A 17,770-nucleotide genomic window follows, 5' to 3' on the forward strand; every position below is an offset into this window, starting at 1 on the left:
AATGTAAATAGCAATGATCTAATGTAAATAGCAATGGTCTAATGTAAATAGCAATGGTCTAATGTAAATACCAATGGTCTAATGTAAATAGCAATGGTCTAATGTAAATAGCAATGATCTAATGTAAATAGCAATGGTCTAATGTAAATAGCAATGGTCTAATGTAAATAGCAATGGTCTAATGTGAATAGCAATTGTCTAATGTAAATAGCAATGGTCTAATGTAAATAACAATGGTCTAATGTAAATAGCAATGGTCCAATGTAAATAGCAATGGTCTAATGTAAATAGCAATGGTCTAATGTAAATAGCAATGATCTAATGTAAATAGCAATGGTCTAATGTAAATAGCAATGGTCTAATGTAAATAACAATGGTCTAATGTAAATAGCAATGGTCCAATGTAAATAGCAATGGTCTAATGTAAATAGCAATGGTCTAATGTAAATAGCAATGATCTAATGTAAATAGCAATGATCTAATGTAAATAGCAATTGTCTAATGTAAATAGCAATGGTCTAATGTAAATAACAATGGTCTAATGTAAATAGCAATGGTCCAATGTAAATAGCAATGGTCTAATGTAAATAGCAATGGTCTAATGTAAATAGCAATGATCTAATGTAAATAGCAATGATCTAATGTAAATAGCAATGATCTAATGTAAATAGCAATGGTCTAATGTAAATAGCAATGATCTAATGTAAATAGCAATGATCTAATGTAAATAGCAATGGTCCAATGTAAATAGCAATGATCTAATGTAAATAGCAATGATCTAATGTAAATAGCAATGATCTAATGTAAATAGCAATGATCTAATGTAAATAGCAATGGTCCAATGTAAATAGCAATGATCTAATGTAAATAGCAATGATCTAATGTAAATAGCAATGGTCTAATGTAAATAGCAATGGTCTAATGTAAATAGCAATGATCTAATGTAAATAGCAATGGTCTAATGTAAATAGCAATGGTCTAATGTAAATACCAATGGTCTAATGTAAATAGCAATGGTCTAATGTAAATAGCAATGGTCTAATGTAAATAGCAATGATCTAATGTAAATAGCAATGGTCTAATGTAAATAGCAATGGTCTAATGTAAATAGCAATGGTCTAATGTAAATAGCAATGGTCCAATGTAAATAGCAATGGTCTAATGTAAATAGCAATGGTCTAATGTAAATAGCAATGGTCTAATGTAAATAGCAATGGTCTAATGTAAATAGCAATGGTCTAATGTAAATAGCAATGGTCTAATGTAAATAGCAATGATCTAATGTAAATAGCAATGGTCTAATGTAAATAGCAATGGTCTAATGTAAATAGCAATGGTCCAATAATAAATAGCAATGGTCTAATGTAAATAGCAATGGTCTAATGTAAATAGCAATGGTCTAATGTAAATAGCAATGGTCTAATGTAAATAGCAATGATCTAATGTAAATAGCAATGATCTAATGTAAATAGCAATGGTCTAATGTAAATAGCAATGGTCTAATGTAAATAGCAATGGTCTAATGTAAATAGCAATGATCTAATGTAAATAGCAATGGTCCAATGTAAATAGCAATGATCTAATGTAAATAGCAATGATCTAATGTAAATAGCAATGATCTAATGTAAATAGCAATGGTCCAATGTAAATAGCAATGATCTAATGTAAATAGCAATGATCTAATGTAAATAGCAATGGTCTAATGTAAATAGCAATGATCTAATGTAATATATGCTAATGTAAATAGCAATGATATAATGTAAATAGCAATGGTCTAATGTAAATAGCAATGGTCTAATGTAAATAGCAATGATCTAATGTAAATAGCAATGATCTAATGTAAATAGCAATGGTCTAATGTAAATAGCAATGGTCTAATGTAAATAGCAATGATCTAATGTAAATAGCAATGGTCTAATGTAAATACTCAAATAATAAATACCAACAATGGTCCAATAATAAATAGCAATGGTCTAATGTAAATAGCAATGGTCTAATGTAAATAGCAATGGTCTAATGTAAATAGCAATGGTCTAATGTAAATAGCAATGGTCTAATGTAAATACCAATGGTCTAATGTAAATAACAATGGTCTAATGTAAATAGCAATGGTCCAATGTAAATAGCAATGGTCTAATGTAAATAGCAATGGTCTAATGTAAATAGCAATGGTCTAATGTAAATAACAATGGTCTAATGTAAATAGCAATGGTCCAATGTAAATAGCAATGGTCTAATGTAAATAGCAATGGTCTAATGTAAATAGCAATGGTCTAATGTAAATAGCAATGGTCCAATGTAAATAGCAATGGTCCAATGTAAATAGCAATGGTCCAATGTAAATAGCAATGGTCTAATGTAAATAGCAATGGTCTAATGTAAATAGCAATGGTCTAATGTAAATAGCAATGGTCTAATGTAAATAGCAATGATCTAATGTAATATATGCTAATGTAAATAGCAATGATATAATGTAAATAGCAATGGTCTAATGTAAATAGCAATTGTCCAATGTAAATAGCAATGGTCTAATGTAAATAACAATGGTCTAATGTAAATAGCAATGGTCCAATGTAAATAGCAATGGTCTAATGTAAATAGCAATGGTCCAATGTAAATAGCAAAGGTCTAATGTAAATAGCAATGTTCTAATGTGAATAGCAATGGTCTGATGTAAATAGCAATGGTCCAATAATAAATAACAATGGTCCAATAATAAATAGCAATGGTCTAGTGTAAATAGCAATGGTCCAAATAAATAGCAATGGTCCAATGTAAATAGCAATGGTCTAATGTAAATAGCAATGGTCTAATGTAAATAGCAATGGTCCAATGTAAATAGCAATGGTCTAATGTAAATAGCAATGGTCTAATGTAAATAGCAATGGTCCAAATAAATAGCAATGGTCCAATGTAAATAGCAATGGTCGTATGTAAATAGCAATGGTCTTATGTAAACTAATGTAAATAGCAATGGTCCAAATAAATAGCAATGGTCTAATGTAAATAGCAATGGTCTAATGTAAATAGCAATGGTCCAATGTAAATAGCAATGGTCTAATGTAAATAGCAATGGTCTAATGTAAATAGCAATGGTCCAAATAAATAGCAATGGTCTAATGTAAATAGCAATGGTCTAATGTAAATAGCAATGGTCTAATGCAAATAGCAATGGTCTAATGTAAAAAGCAATGGTCTAATGCAAATAGCAATGGTCTAATGTAAAAAGCAATGGTCTTATGTAAATAGCAATGGTCTAATGCAAATAGCAATGGTCTAATGTAAATAGCAATGGTCTAATGCAAATAGCAATGGTCTAATGTAAATAGCAATGGTCTAATGTAAATAGCAATGGTCTAATGTAAATAGCAATGGTCCAATGTAAATAGCAATGGTCCAAATAAATAGCAATACTCCAATAATAAATACCAATAATAGTCCAATAATAAATAGCAATGGTCTAATAATAGATAGCAATGGTCCTATAATAAATAGCAATAGTCAAATACTAAACAGCAATTTTTGAATAATAAATAGCAATAATAGTTCAATAATAAATAGCAATGGTTCAATAATAGATAGTATTTGTCGATGATAAACAGCAATGGTCCAATGTTAATAACAATGTTCCAAATAAATAGCAATAGTCCAATACTAAACAGCAATTGTCAATAATAAATAGCAATAGTCCAAAACTAAACAGCAATTGTCAATAATAAATAGCAATAGTCCAATACTAATCAGCAATTGTCAATAATAAATACTAGTCCAAATAAATAGCAATGGTCCAATAATAAACAGCAATGGTTCAATAATAAATAGCAATGGTTCAATAATAAATAGCAATGGTCCAATAATAAACAGCAATGGTTCAATAATAAACAGCAATGGTCCAATAATAAATAGCAATGGTTCAATAATAGATAGTATTTGTCGATGATAGGCAGCAATGGTCCAATGTAAATAACAATGTTCCAATTAAACAGCAATGGCCCAATAATAGATAGCAATTGTCGAATAATAAATGGCAATAATAGTCCAAGAATAAATAGCATGGTCCAATAATAGATATCAATTTTCCAATAATAGAAAGCAATTGTCTAGTAATAAATATCAATGGTCTTTACCGGCAGAAGTGCTGGCGGCTCCTATGATGATGGACGGCACAACCAGAATGAGAGAAAGACATCCACCAACGACCGAGAGAACTTGAGCCTGGCGCTTGCCCTTCACGGATAAAACACGTTGCATGTACGACTGCCAGGGGATAGTTCCAAATGTCTTAAATGACAAAATAATATAATATAATATAACCGAATCATGTTGTTGTCATTCTAAATGACAAAACGAATAAGGCAAAATTGTTCGTTAGTGTATGCCATTTGGAAACAACGACAAAGAACTTGATGTTTTCCATTATTCCTTTCGGACATCGCAGACTACATTTATTATTGTAAGGTGATAATGCCAAACCTCTGAAATAATATCTGTATCCAAAATGAAATTACGTTAACGAAACGAAATACAGCAAAAGGTATCATTACCATAGCTATGAAGAGGTCAATCCACGGAAGAACTGCTGATGAAGGTAGCTCGCCCACCCAAACATCACTTGTGGCTTTAATACTGCCCACATGTTCATTTGTCAGCACAAACGGGATGCTAAGTGCCTGAATAATGTTGATATTAGAAAAACATGTGACCGTTGTTTATCTATTAATTGGTTTTTTTTTCACTGCATGTGTTATTCAAGCAAATCGAGGGATAAAAGTAAATAGGTCATATCAGCCTCTTTGTTTAATGTCACTTAGAACAGTTTCGCTTTATTATAAAATCTTTAACCAAAACATCTCAAAAACGAGTCAAAATAGCATCGTAGATATCACTGGGACTGTCACAATTGTCTGTGTTCATTTTTTACATTATAATTCAATCGTTAGTTTATACAAACCAATCCGAACATGATGAAGAACAGTTGCACGACATCTGTGTACGCCACACTGATCATCTGACCCACCATCGTGTACGCGACCGTGACACCAGCAGACGTAACTATGGCAACGGTCAGCTCAATGTTGATGATGACGCTTAAACTGGTACCTGTAGTTAGACCGTTTGATAGTTTATACCAATCTTTAGGCTGTAGGTCGTTAATCATGCAGACTTTTATAACCGTAAATCGAAATCTACCATCGGCAGATCGACATAACATTTTTAACAATTGAAGAATTTATGCGCGCACTGGTGTAACAACCCGAGCGCTGTTAGAACTGTTACATTACCAATCAACAGGTACTACGGAGAGCTGCGTTCTCCATGAGTAGCTTGCTAATACAGGATGAGGAATCACGTGACTTACAAGGGTTCTCCCATGGGTCACCACGGGTCACAACCGATGTTTACAAACAAATAATTAAGTGACGTTAATTTCTAGATTACTTTTTTGACAAAAAATATATGAAAACGTTTCTTAGCCTATAAAAGACTATGCTATTATCTGCTTTTACAAGTGTGTAACATGCAACCATTGGCCAAATAGAATTTGGTAGAACGATGAATCGCTAAAAAAATCAAAGTGCTGAAAACACTGATGGACTAGGGCTTCATTTAGGGGAATGTTGACAACCATGTTCTAAGCATTGACAAAATCGGCTCACATCACAAGGGGTCACTATTTGATGGGCTAGCTTAAACTTTAGACTAAAACTGCTTGCAAGCTGCAAAGGCAATTTGAAAAATCTAGTTAAGAGTGTGCGTAGAGTGAGGGGGTGTGTGCGTGTGTGTGTGTGGGGGGGGGGGGGGGCTAAAGCGTTAAATCAGATAATGTCATAGTTCTTTTGAATTTCTCAAAGTCGTTAAATCAGACTTGTACAAATTAATTTACGTGGTTGGCACACATACCTCTTTAATTTGATCAAGTCCTTTTATATCAAAGGTCTGTTATTTGCAGTTTCAGAGAAGATTTTCAATGATGTAATTATATACTATATAGAAAACCTGTCACCTCTTTTTCAGGGGAGCTTTAAACCACAGGGCCGTACTTTGAACAATCTTTGTAAAATACATCTACATTGTACACCTATGTCAGACTACACAATGCTATTAGGAAGTAGTTTTTATTTAAAAAGTGAAGATTTATTTTCTCCCTCTTAATTTGTGCTTGGTATTCAATTCATACAACATGTGATTAGTCACACTTTTTGAACTTTGTGCTGTCTTCTTTTTGTTTGTCTCAAATTAATACAGCATTGGCTTCACTTGTTGTTTATGAAAGGGACTGTACACCAGATTGGCACCAAAAAAGTTTTTTTTTTCCTGTAACGAATCTAAGGACACTTTTTTAATAAAATATTTTACTCTTTGATATCGTTATTGTAAATAAAATACCAAAATGAAAAAAAAAATGCAGTGAAGTGTCGTATCTACTATGCTATGAAGACTTACTTTTACTGGGTGGAATTTTCCAGATGTATACCTAACACGCTAATATCATGTAATAACATCAATGGCAGATCACGCATAAGGAATGAATTCTACTCGGTAGACATACCTAGTAATCTTTTTTTTATGGAAAAACACGAAATAACTGCTATTAATAAATCATTTGTAAACTATGGGGATCATCAGTTAGTAAGTATCAATGCATTAATTGTACACATCGATACCAAGTTTATGTCAATTTTCTACAATTTTAGGCCACACCAAATTGATCTTTAGTTCCTCGGATTTTTGCCCAAAAAAAAAAATGGAGCGAGCGAGCGAAAAACATATTAAAAATGGACAAATTACACTTCAACCTATATTTAAACTCAAAATATCTGGTTCACAGGTAAAAAAATTGGAGCGATCGCATGAAAAAAATAAAAATATTTTTTTTACATTTTCAAAAAAACAGGTGCGGCGAATCCGAGGAATGAAAGATCAATTTGGTGTGGCCTTATTTAAATTTTTGCTTTTTCATCATTAACTGAGTACAGCCCCTTTAAACTGTACCTTATAATGTCTGTGACTTATCAAATATTTAATAGTTATGGTCTACAACCAAGATTTGTTTTAATTATCCAGGTTTCAAACTGCATTATGTATGCGATTGGAAAGGTAATCTTGAAAGCTCACTAAGTATAATTTTAACAAATAACATTCACCCTGCAAGATACTCATATTTGGATGATACATAAAGATTTGCACAGTCATTTATGTATACTTGCATTTATTGATACAGGATACCTTTTTCAAATCTTTGATTTAGATTGCAAAGTATAACTTATATAAATAAATATATATTCTTAATAATAATAATAATAATAATAATAATAATAATAATAATAATAAAAATAATTTGTATACATTTAAATGGGATAGCGAAAACAAATATCTATATACACAATCGCTTAATAGTGTGACATTTAAGACACTAATGGCAAATTTAGAAAATAATGTTGAACAGGCGTCTTCGGGAAATGATATTGATAGTAATTTAAATAAGTTTGTTACAGGTATTGATAGTATTTGCCAACCTTTATTTTCGAGAAAATCAAAATCTAGTGTTAACACTAACACATTTACTAAGAATAAGCAAGATACGCTGTTGTTTAATAATATATGTTCTGATGATAAAAATATGTTTTACCAAGCACTAAATACACGGCCTGTAAACGCCAGCTCCACCACTTTACGGTGGTGCAAAGAAAAAGAGCTGTCGACACTTCCGTGGTGGAGCTGTGCCCTATGTTTACATGAACAAACGTGAGTATGATTTATATTTTATTTGATCATTTCATTTAACGGACATATTTCGGAAATCGGAGAATGTGGTACCGTGTAAGAACACTTCTACTGTAGGCTGGTTACTATTTCGTTTCAATATTGTGCAAACTGTGGTGCCAGGAGCTTTTCTCCCGAATCAGACTTGTGCATATTTTGAGATCTGATTGTATAGCAAGTACATTTCGGTGCTAACACACCCCGTAAGAACATTCTCACGCATGCAAACATAACTGTTATGTATTGTACCTAAGCCGGAACACAACAAAACTAATATGCACTTCTTAAAAAGGAAAAATGCACATATTTATAAAAGTGGTGGCGCTGTTGCCCTAGTGGTGGTTTTCTTCCAATTCTAAAATTATCAATTTGTATAAGAATTGACCTAGAAAACGCACTGTTGTACATTTTACCAAAAAGCGCGTGAAACCTTGTTTACTGACGTCATAAAGCGCAGTAATTTTAAATCACTATTGATGTCAAATAGTAACTATTTAAATCGCGTTTTTACGATTATTCATTATCTGTTTTAATTAATTGCATACTTATTTATTTGATTGCGCTTTATTGAAATGAAATAATGTACTTTTCATAAACCATACAATAAAAGAAATAAGAAGAAGCGCGTTGTTGCGCGTAACTCATCTTACATGGGGGGTGTAAGATGCGTTTTTCCAGCACTGGACAAATGACCAGAAACACACGTCCGGTATGCAAGAATACCTCCCTCATAACCGGACATACATGATAGATACTTAAAGTTCTATGGTAAAAATTAACAGCACCTAGCCGTTTGTTACGAAATAGTTTTAAGTAAGGTTAAGGTAGCTCGCGAAGAGTTTTGTTTCCGCAAGTAGTATGCATACCAGCATAATGTTCAATGAATGATAAACATAGCAACTTTTGTATTCATTCCAAAAGCGTCAACATTTTATAATACGTCAAGAGCGCCACCACTACTCGACAGCGCCACCACTAGGGCAACAGCGCCACCACTTTTATAAATATGTGCATTTTTCCTTTTTAAGAAGTGTTTATTAGTTTTGTTGTGTTCCGGCTTAGGTACTTTACATAACAGTTATGTTTGCATGCGTGAGAATGTTCTTACGGGGTGTGTTAGCACCGAAATGTATTTACTATGCAATCAGATCTCAAAATATGCACAAGTCTGATTCGGGAGAAAAGCTCCTGGCACCACAGTTTGCACAATATTGAAACGAAATAGTAACCAGCCTATAGTAGAAGTGTTCTTACACGGTACCACATTCTCCAATTTTCGAAATATGTCCGTTAAATGGAATTATCAAATAAAATATAAGTCATACTAACGTTTGTTCATGTAAACATAGGGCACAGCTCCACCACGGAAGTGTCGACAGCTCTTTTTCTTTGCACCACCGTAAAGTGGTGGAGCTGGCGTTTACAGGCCGTGAAATAATTACAGAAGAAACAAGTCTCAAGAAAATAGGCGTCTAATGATTGAAGCTAGAAGTAAATATAAGGCTAGCGTTCGAAAGTTCAACTTTCAGAAAATGAAAGAGAACACTAATTAACTCTATAAAGCAAAACATAAAAATGCAAAAGATTATTGGAAGCTATTAAAAGAAGGCAAGACTCACCAAACACCAAAAAATATAAGCATGGACTCTTTTACGGAATACTTTCAGGCAATAAATGATCCCAATGATAGGTTTTTTCAAGCTGACGACGATGTAGTTTATTTTAACAATGAAGTAATGCAGGCTGAATTAAATAGCATGTTTGTAGAATTGGACATTCCATTTACTTCAAACGAGTTCCAAAAGGGTATTTCAAATCTCAATACTGGAAAGAATGCAGGACCAGATCTAATGTTAAATGAATTTTTTATCAACGGTAAAACTGAACTTTCACCTTTCTTGTTAAAACTGTTCAATAAAATACTTTTCCTTTGATATTTTCCGGATAAATGGACCGAAGGCTTTATTGTTCCAATACACAAAAAGGGAGTATCAATGACCCAAACACTTTTAGAGGTATTACTTTGTTAAGCGTCCTTGGAAAATTATTTACAAATTTAATTAATAGTAGGCTTTCAAACTGGGCCGAAAATCACCATGTATTACTAGAGGCACAGGCAGGATTTAGGGCTAAGATGGGAACTACCGACAATATGTTTGCTTTGCATGGACTAATAACTCATTTTATTAATCAAAACAAGCAATTATTCTGTACTTTATTGATTTTACTAAAGCTTTTGACTACATTGTAAGGGAAAATCTTTGGTTTAAAATATATAGACTTGGTATTCAGGGTAGACTTTTTAAAGTTATAAAATCCATGTATAGTCATGTATATACAAGAGTTAAGCTTCAGAATGACATAGGTACTATATTCGAAAGTCATCTAGGGTTGCGACAAGGTGAATGTCTTTCGCCAATATTGTTTTCTCTTTATATTAATGACTTGGAAGATACACTTTATCTTAAAGGTGCAAAAGGGGTGGATACTAATTTATTGAAATTTTTCTTACTTATGTATGCAGACGATATTGTAATTTTTGCAAATTCTGCGGAAGAACTCCAATTTAATCTTGATATACTAGGTGAGTACTGCAAACAATGGAAATTAAAAGTTAATATAAATAAAACAAAAGTGTTAATTTTTAGAAAAGGTGGAAGAGTGCCTAGAAATCTGGAGTTTTTATATGACGATGCCACCATTGAAATTGTAAATAATTTTACGTACTTAGGAATAGTTTTTACATTAGAAGGATCGTTTATGCAGGCCACAAAAACCTTAGCTGGTCAAGCGCAAAAGGCGATATACAAATTAAGAAAATATTTAAATAAATTCGTTAATATTACTCCAGACCATAAAATTGAGCTCTTTGATAAACTTATTAAGCCAATTTTGTTGTATGGGTCTGAAGTATGGGGATTTATTAAAAGAATTCATATAGAAAGGATATATACTCAATTTATCAAATACATACTATCTGTGAAAACTAGTACACAAAATGATTTTATCCTAGCAGAGACCGGTAGACTAGATATTCAGACACACAGCACTATAAGCATGATTAAGTACTGGTTTAAGGTTATTTGTTCTCCGGAACACAAATACATTAATCTTATTTATAAACTCATGTTAGATGATATTGAAATTCGTCCTTTAAAGCATAACTGGGCAACACAGGTTAAAAGTGTTCTAAGCTCATTGGGTTTCTATCATGTCTGGTTAGCACAAGGTGTAGGAGACTACACGAGTTTTCTATCACTTTTTAAACAAATACTCTTAAACGGATAATTGTGTTCAAAACTTTCAGAGTAGGCTAAGTGAATCTTCTAGAGCATTGTTTTATAGAAATATTTTTTACTTTAATTTTCAGTTTTATTTAAAATGCGTTAAATTGAAAAATATAGGATTGCTCTCAGCAAATTGAGGTTATCATCTCATAGATTAAGTATTGAAACCGGTCGATGGAACCGTACATATATTGATAATAGGATATGTCCATCTTGTAACATTTTAGAAGATGAATTCCACTTTCTTTTTGAACGTAACATGTATACCGATATTAGACAAAGATACTTACCTCGATACTATCGTCGTCATCCAAGCATGTATAAAACAAGTGCGCTTTTTATGTCGAAGAATGTTAATGTAGTTAAAAATCTTGCAGTTTTTGTATTTAGAGCTTTTGAAATAAGGAAAGAGTTAACTAGGTAGCGTAATAATTTATAAAGAGTTTAAGCCTTGAATTTAAACGCATATATTACTTTCATTTCTCTGTGTGTATAGTTTATCTATGTGCTATACATGCTCGAATACTAAATGTGTTTACATTTGACCTATTGACTATGATCGACATATAAATATATATATGAATATGTATCAGCTTTTGCAATGATCAAGGGTCATTTCGACTTATTTCATTGAAACCATGTATTTTGAATGTTTGAAATGAAATAAAATCTTGTTCTTGTTCTTAACTTTATCTGAATACACAAGCTAATGCATCAGTCAATTGTAACCATGCCCCGCCCCCCCCCCCCCCCGGTCCCGGAATAGCGGGGACTTTTACTTTCAGTCCAGCCAACCCCAGCTAAAATCCCCGCCCTATGGAGATAATCTGATGGTAAAGTCCCCACCAAATGCCCCCGCACCCAAGGGACATTAGATTAAGCCCCATCCACACAGTATTTTCCGGGAAGACCCGGCACTGCGGGGCCATTGAAAGGTAAAAACATGGCCCATTTCGCCGGCTATCCCCGGTATACCCCCGGATGTAAGAGCCGTATTTACAATTGACTGCATAATGATCCATAGTGATCCAATCTCATGCCAAGATGATTTCTGGTCTGACATCGCGAGGTTAGTTATTCTTAAGCATACAAAAGCCTGGACAGCATTTGAGAAAGACTGTTGTGAGGTTAAATCTATATTACTTCACTATTCCACAACATTGGGTGATAAGGGAACTTTATTGAATATTTTGATTTTAATTTTGTTCCCTAAACGCCACAAGTCAACTGATTAATTAATACAAATTCAATTCTATCTCCACAATATTCGGCACTGCATTGTAAAATAAAACTCAAAAGTTACACTTGTAAATTATTTAACTAAATACCTTTCCCTCAAATATTTCACAAATTTATATTGATCTATCAACAACAATGCTTCACCATACTGTATCTCTGACTGATTTTTTTTATTTTCATTCTTGGCTAAAAAACAAAAAGTGATCACAAAGCGTCGTCAGAAAAAGAACTTGTAAAGCATGCACCAGTCAATTGTAACCACGCCCCCCCCCCCCCCCCAAGGGAATAGCAGTTACTTTGACTTTCGGTCCAGCCAATCCCCGGTAAAATCCCTGCACTGGGAGAACTAACTGGTGGTAAAATCCCATGAATAACGTCCCCGCACCCAGGGGATTTAAGGTAAGAGCAATTCCCTGATACATTTTGAGGAAATATCAGTATGCGCATATTTGATATTTTTTATCTCCATTTTGCAAAATTGAAATCACATGATTTTTTCAAACGAACTTATATTGCTGGAAAATTTACGTGTCAAATTAAAAATGCTACCCACGGTAAGATGAAAATAAATTCGTTTGATGGTGGTAATCATTCAATGTCGGCTATATTTCCTCAATAAAATACTATAAAATTCACATCATCAGCATCCGGAAGTAGTGATAACATACATGTCTGAATCATTCGGACGCTCTGATCAGAGTACATTTTGAGGTCAATAAGTAGACTGGTACCCTGATTTACTTTTCCTAAAAAATATAAAGTTATACTGGTACGCGGCATATGGTTTTTAGTTAACATTAATAGTATTTGAACAATAAATACCAAAAATCTATTGTATTTAAAAAAGTGCTAAGTGCCATGCGATGATTAGTTAAAAAAAACTTTGTATCGAAAAGAAAATATCACGGAAACATGCAAATTATGTCGAAAAAAAGAACAGGGACCGACTTCGGAATACCAACATTCTATACAAAGGATAATAATACTTTTTTAAACCAACTTTCCTGGTTGTTTTCTACTTAGACCGCACGCTTTATTCGCTTTACGTATGAATTCACAAGACATTTCGAATGCGCGACGGGCACCGCGGTTAGCTGATACTGGTTTCATTTCGGATAAAAGAGAAAGTGGGTACCAGTCTATCAATACAGAGCATTGAACGGAAAAATTTCGATGCGTAATTTTCCAATATGTTCATATTCTTATTGCATATAATCTGACCGTATGCAAGAACATTCATGTAGTTAACCCGATTAACTCACTCGCTACGTATGAATTTCTTGTGCTTCATTAAAAGAACATACAGTTAGCTTGAATTGTTAGTAGAACTATTTATTGGATGTTTTCATTGTTATCAGTTCTGGTACTACTTTGATTATTCGAATTCGCTAACCGCAATCCAATCAAAATACAGCGTATGAATACATTACGTCAGTGAACCCCCAGATGCGGATTGAGAATGCAGGTATCGCGTTTATGGCTATGAACTAGGCCACAAGTGCCCTAGTCCAAAAATTGCCAATGATTGCATCATTAAAATACAAGCATATATATCGGAAATATTTCACTTCGGTGAGGTTTTTATTTTATGCCGAATGAAACGGAAAGTGTGCAACGATTTCTCAGTTTCTCTCAGTCAATTCAGCCCAGAGTCTTCAGCAAGTTGCACATTTTTAAACAACTAATGTACATCTTTCGGTTTAGTGGGCATACCCTGGTAATAAATTTATTACGACTCAGTCATGTCGTCGAACATATAATGCAGTGTATAGTAGATTTTACTAAAAATGCCTAAATGTTAGTGCATTGTTTGTGAATGTTCAAGATAAGGTTTCATATGCAATTGAAATGTCGTATTACTCCATACCTTTTCAACTGACTTATACTTCGTGGTTTTGCATGATTAAATTACGTTTCAGCATTTAAACTAGCTAAAGAACTTCAGCAAACACGTTGTATATTACCTTTTTGGACGTGTTAATGTTTAATGTGTTGTAAACATCAAAAAAATAAATACCAACATTAAAGTTATGGAAGCCAGAACTACATTTAAACATAAAAGGTTTTGCGAAGGAATTCATGTGCATGCATACACCTTCTTAAGATGTTTATGTTAATTTGCTTTACAATAACATAACTATACTCAGGGACGGATCCATGATTTGAGTTGAGAGGGGGCGTAACTTAGGGGCGCAGCCTTTTGACTGGCACCCTTTCCTCCGATATTAAGAGTGTTGCCAGAGAAAGATTTGGGTCCGAAATTAATCATTTTGGGCGAATTTGATTACTTTTTTCTCTTATATTGAAAATTAAAGTAAACTTTATAATTAAGGGGATGGGGCGCCCCCATACACCCCTGGGATTCGCTGGGTAGTGATTCTCACAAAACGTAACAGACCGAACGCCTTCATTTCAACGCTTTTAGCGCTTTGCCTTTTGTGAAGGCTGAAGTACGTTTACTGAGATAGGCCTTTTAAAATCCTCGGCATTACAGCGTATCATTATCTATATGATTATATAGGTTATGATACGCTGGGGTGCCGAGGATGCATTTTAACTTTTAAGAGACCAGGAGAATGTGCCCCAGGTGTGAATCTTAGTACGACAGAACACTTCTGTATAATAATTTTACATTTGTACCAATTCAAACATTGGCACAAACCTCTAATTTCTATGAAACGCTTACATACCAAGTGCGATGAGAATGGATGCCGTCCAGAACAGGTCACCGACAAGAGAAGCTAGGTAGACCAGAAACACCACCACACTGCCAAACCGCTCGTAAAAGGGGTCCAACATGGTCATGTAGTTCCGCTCTCGCATTGGTCCTGCATAAACCAGACCGCCTGGACATAGGAGAGAAAACGACAGTGGACTCTTTTACTGGTAGGTTCTTTTGTTGTTGTATTGCTGTGTATTTTTTCCCCAAACTTTGTTTGGTCTTATGACTGGATTGTACCAAAGACATGGTTTTATCACCAAACAAGGATGCGACACATACTTCATTTTGTATTTTCTTGAGATACAGTCCATGGTTAAGCAAAGATACCGGCTTCTTAGATATAGTGCTGATTTTACTTGGATCGGTGTGGCTAAAATCATTAACATACACATGCCGTTTTAAAGTGTATACAACATAAATGAAAAAAAAAATATGTGATCATAATTCTAGATAACAAATGTGTTGATTGGTCACCTGTAATTAGACCGAGGAAGATTCCAAAAGGTACTAGGGTCCACAACAGACCGCCCGTGGCTACCGACTCTGCTGTACCGTTCACATAGCCGCCTCCCACTATAGTGGCTGCAACGGAATCGCTTGATACAACTGTTTGCAAGTGAATATAAAACCATTTCATTTTTTTAAGCATGATTGAATGATAGTGATCCTAACTCCTCCCTAATCAATCAAGTGAATTACAAATCAATTGCAACATCTCTAACATGCTATTCGACTTTGCACACCATAGAAACCTTCTGCACAGTCATCAACAATTGGCATATACGTCGAGGTATCGCCAGGAACTAACTACTGGTCGTCAACAATTGGCATATACGTCGAGGTATCGCCAGGAACTAACTACTGAAGAGGCGGGCTCATACCCCCGCAAATCATCCGTACATGCACACTTTGCATTGGTTTCACTTCAACCGACCAGTAAAAACGTAGCTCTAAATAACGTTCGCAACAACCACGACGTCATGACAAACGAAACTCTTTGAAGCGCCAAAACTGACTGTTCGAAGCCACTGCTGTGGCGGCGGTGAAATTTTACCATCTTTTGGTTGCCAAAATGTCATTGCGATTGTGCTGTGCTTAACAATAACGAACAGAAAACTACAGGGAAAACCAAATAGTCAAACATTCAAGAATCGAATACGTTGTACGCTTTCAAATTGACCGTCTGCTCAGTACCGTGCCCTCAGTGCCAAATGGCACTGTGATCGTGTTTGGTTTAACAAAACCTTATTGACGGGTACGCTTGTAAACAGAAGTATGTTTCGTTTGTATCTGTAAATGGTCCATTATGATAAGATATTGATAAGATTTATTCATTGTATGTTTAGATTTTATAAAAATGTGTTAATACTGAATTGCTAAATGAAGAACCGTCACTTACCAGTCATGGTAAAGATGCCAACCGATGTTGGAATGTTCCTATCAGCCACAATCGATGATTCTAGACTTGGTTGACCAGTGTGTCCCTTCCACCGTGCGGCAAGGACACCAACCACGAGGATCACCAAATAGAAACATATGAGCACTACCAAGGCTGCCACATTCACTTCCATGGTACAGGCGAGCTACAATGAACTGTCGACAAAGCCATTGGAATGGGAACGGTATAGGAACTCAATAGACCCATGGTAGTCTTATACAGATCGCTCTCTTGACTAGAATGCAGATAAGGTACAATAATTTTTTTTTACTACATATAACAGTTTATGAATGGGTGGTTGATCATGCTTGGCACTGTCCGAAACATCGGGAATCCTGACACAAGAAGAACTAATTCTACAACTAGTAAATTAAATGCATATTTAAATTACTATCTAAATTACTATGCTAACATCAAATATATGAAAGTGATTGATGTTTTGTTTCAGAACCGCGCCGATAAAAAAATAATATTCTAAAATTATAGACGTTTTCGATCTGAAATATAATTATAATGTTTAAAATTTAAAGGGTGTCTCAACTTACGTTCAGATGAAGTAATCCACAGACTGGTTTTAAAAAAATGCGTGTTTTTTCGCTGAATCAAAGGAGGAAGTTATCTGGGGAGTGTATATACAATGTATACTGATAAGCAGGTAGCTATACCCTATTCAAGTACTATAAATGTAAATCATGAAAGCCTACCTTTCAATGTGTGTCAGCTACATGGAAATGAGCTGTATAGTAGTTCAGTAGAACACTGATTAAACCGCATTAAAATAAATTCGTTGAATTGTTATACAGTCCAAACTCGCTATGTCGACGTCGGATATCTCGACTTTACGGTTGTGTCGACTTTTTTCTCCGGTCCCGAATTTATTCCTTCTTATTCTATATGAAATAAAACTGCTTGTGTCGATTTTTCTATCTCGACTTTTTCGCTATGTCGACCTCATAATTCAGTCCCTGTGGTCGAATTTCACACATTATCCTTGTTTCTTATGCCGAACTGAACATCGAGTTGTACGTGCGAAAATATTTATGACCGTTTGCGGCATGTCGCTAAATTATCGTGCGTGTCAAAATAACAAACTGCATTAATTCATGGCCTCTAAACGCCAGCTCCACCATTTTACGGTGGTGCAAAGAAAAAGAGCTGTCGACACTTCCGTGGTGGAGCTGTGCCCTATGTTTACTTGAACAAACGTGAGTATGGTTTATATTTTATTTGATAATTTCATTTAACGGGCATATTTCGAAAATCGGAGAATGTGGTACCGTGTTAGAACACTTCTGCTGCAGGTTGGTTACTATTTTGTTT

At 34.3% G+C, this 17,770-nt stretch overlaps 1 protein-coding gene across 3 annotated transcripts in view; it reads right to left on the bottom strand.

Annotated features, from left to right (window-relative positions):
- Window positions 1-17,506, bottom strand: part of LOC128234815 (high-affinity choline transporter 1-like) — a 30,294-nt gene extending 12,788 nt beyond the window's left edge. The window contains exons 1-7 of one of the 3 annotated variants that reach the window (XM_052949345.1): window positions 17,155-17,506; window positions 16,412-16,605; window positions 15,487-15,594; window positions 14,981-15,136; window positions 4,952-5,100; window positions 4,545-4,670; window positions 4,128-4,281 (exon numbers count right to left, since the gene is read on the bottom strand). In XM_052949345.1, the coding sequence (XP_052805305.1) occupies window positions 4,128-4,281; window positions 4,545-4,670; window positions 4,952-5,100; window positions 14,981-15,136; window positions 15,487-15,594; window positions 16,412-16,583 (865 nt within the window). In that variant the 5' untranslated portion in view covers window positions 16,584-16,605; window positions 17,155-17,506. Of the gene's footprint in view, window positions 1-4,127; window positions 4,282-4,544; window positions 4,671-4,951; window positions 5,101-14,980; window positions 15,137-15,486; window positions 15,595-16,411; window positions 16,686-16,995; window positions 17,094-17,154 lie in introns of those variants that run through there. The other 2 variants (XM_052949346.1, XM_052949347.1) reach the window with 2 other exon arrangements.
- Between the last annotated feature and the right edge of the window lie 264 nt (window positions 17,507-17,770).

This window comes from Mya arenaria, chromosome 5 (assembly GCF_026914265.1).
Source record: "Mya arenaria isolate MELC-2E11 chromosome 5, ASM2691426v1".
Taxonomy (NCBI): domain Eukaryota; kingdom Metazoa; phylum Mollusca; class Bivalvia; order Myida; family Myidae; genus Mya; species Mya arenaria.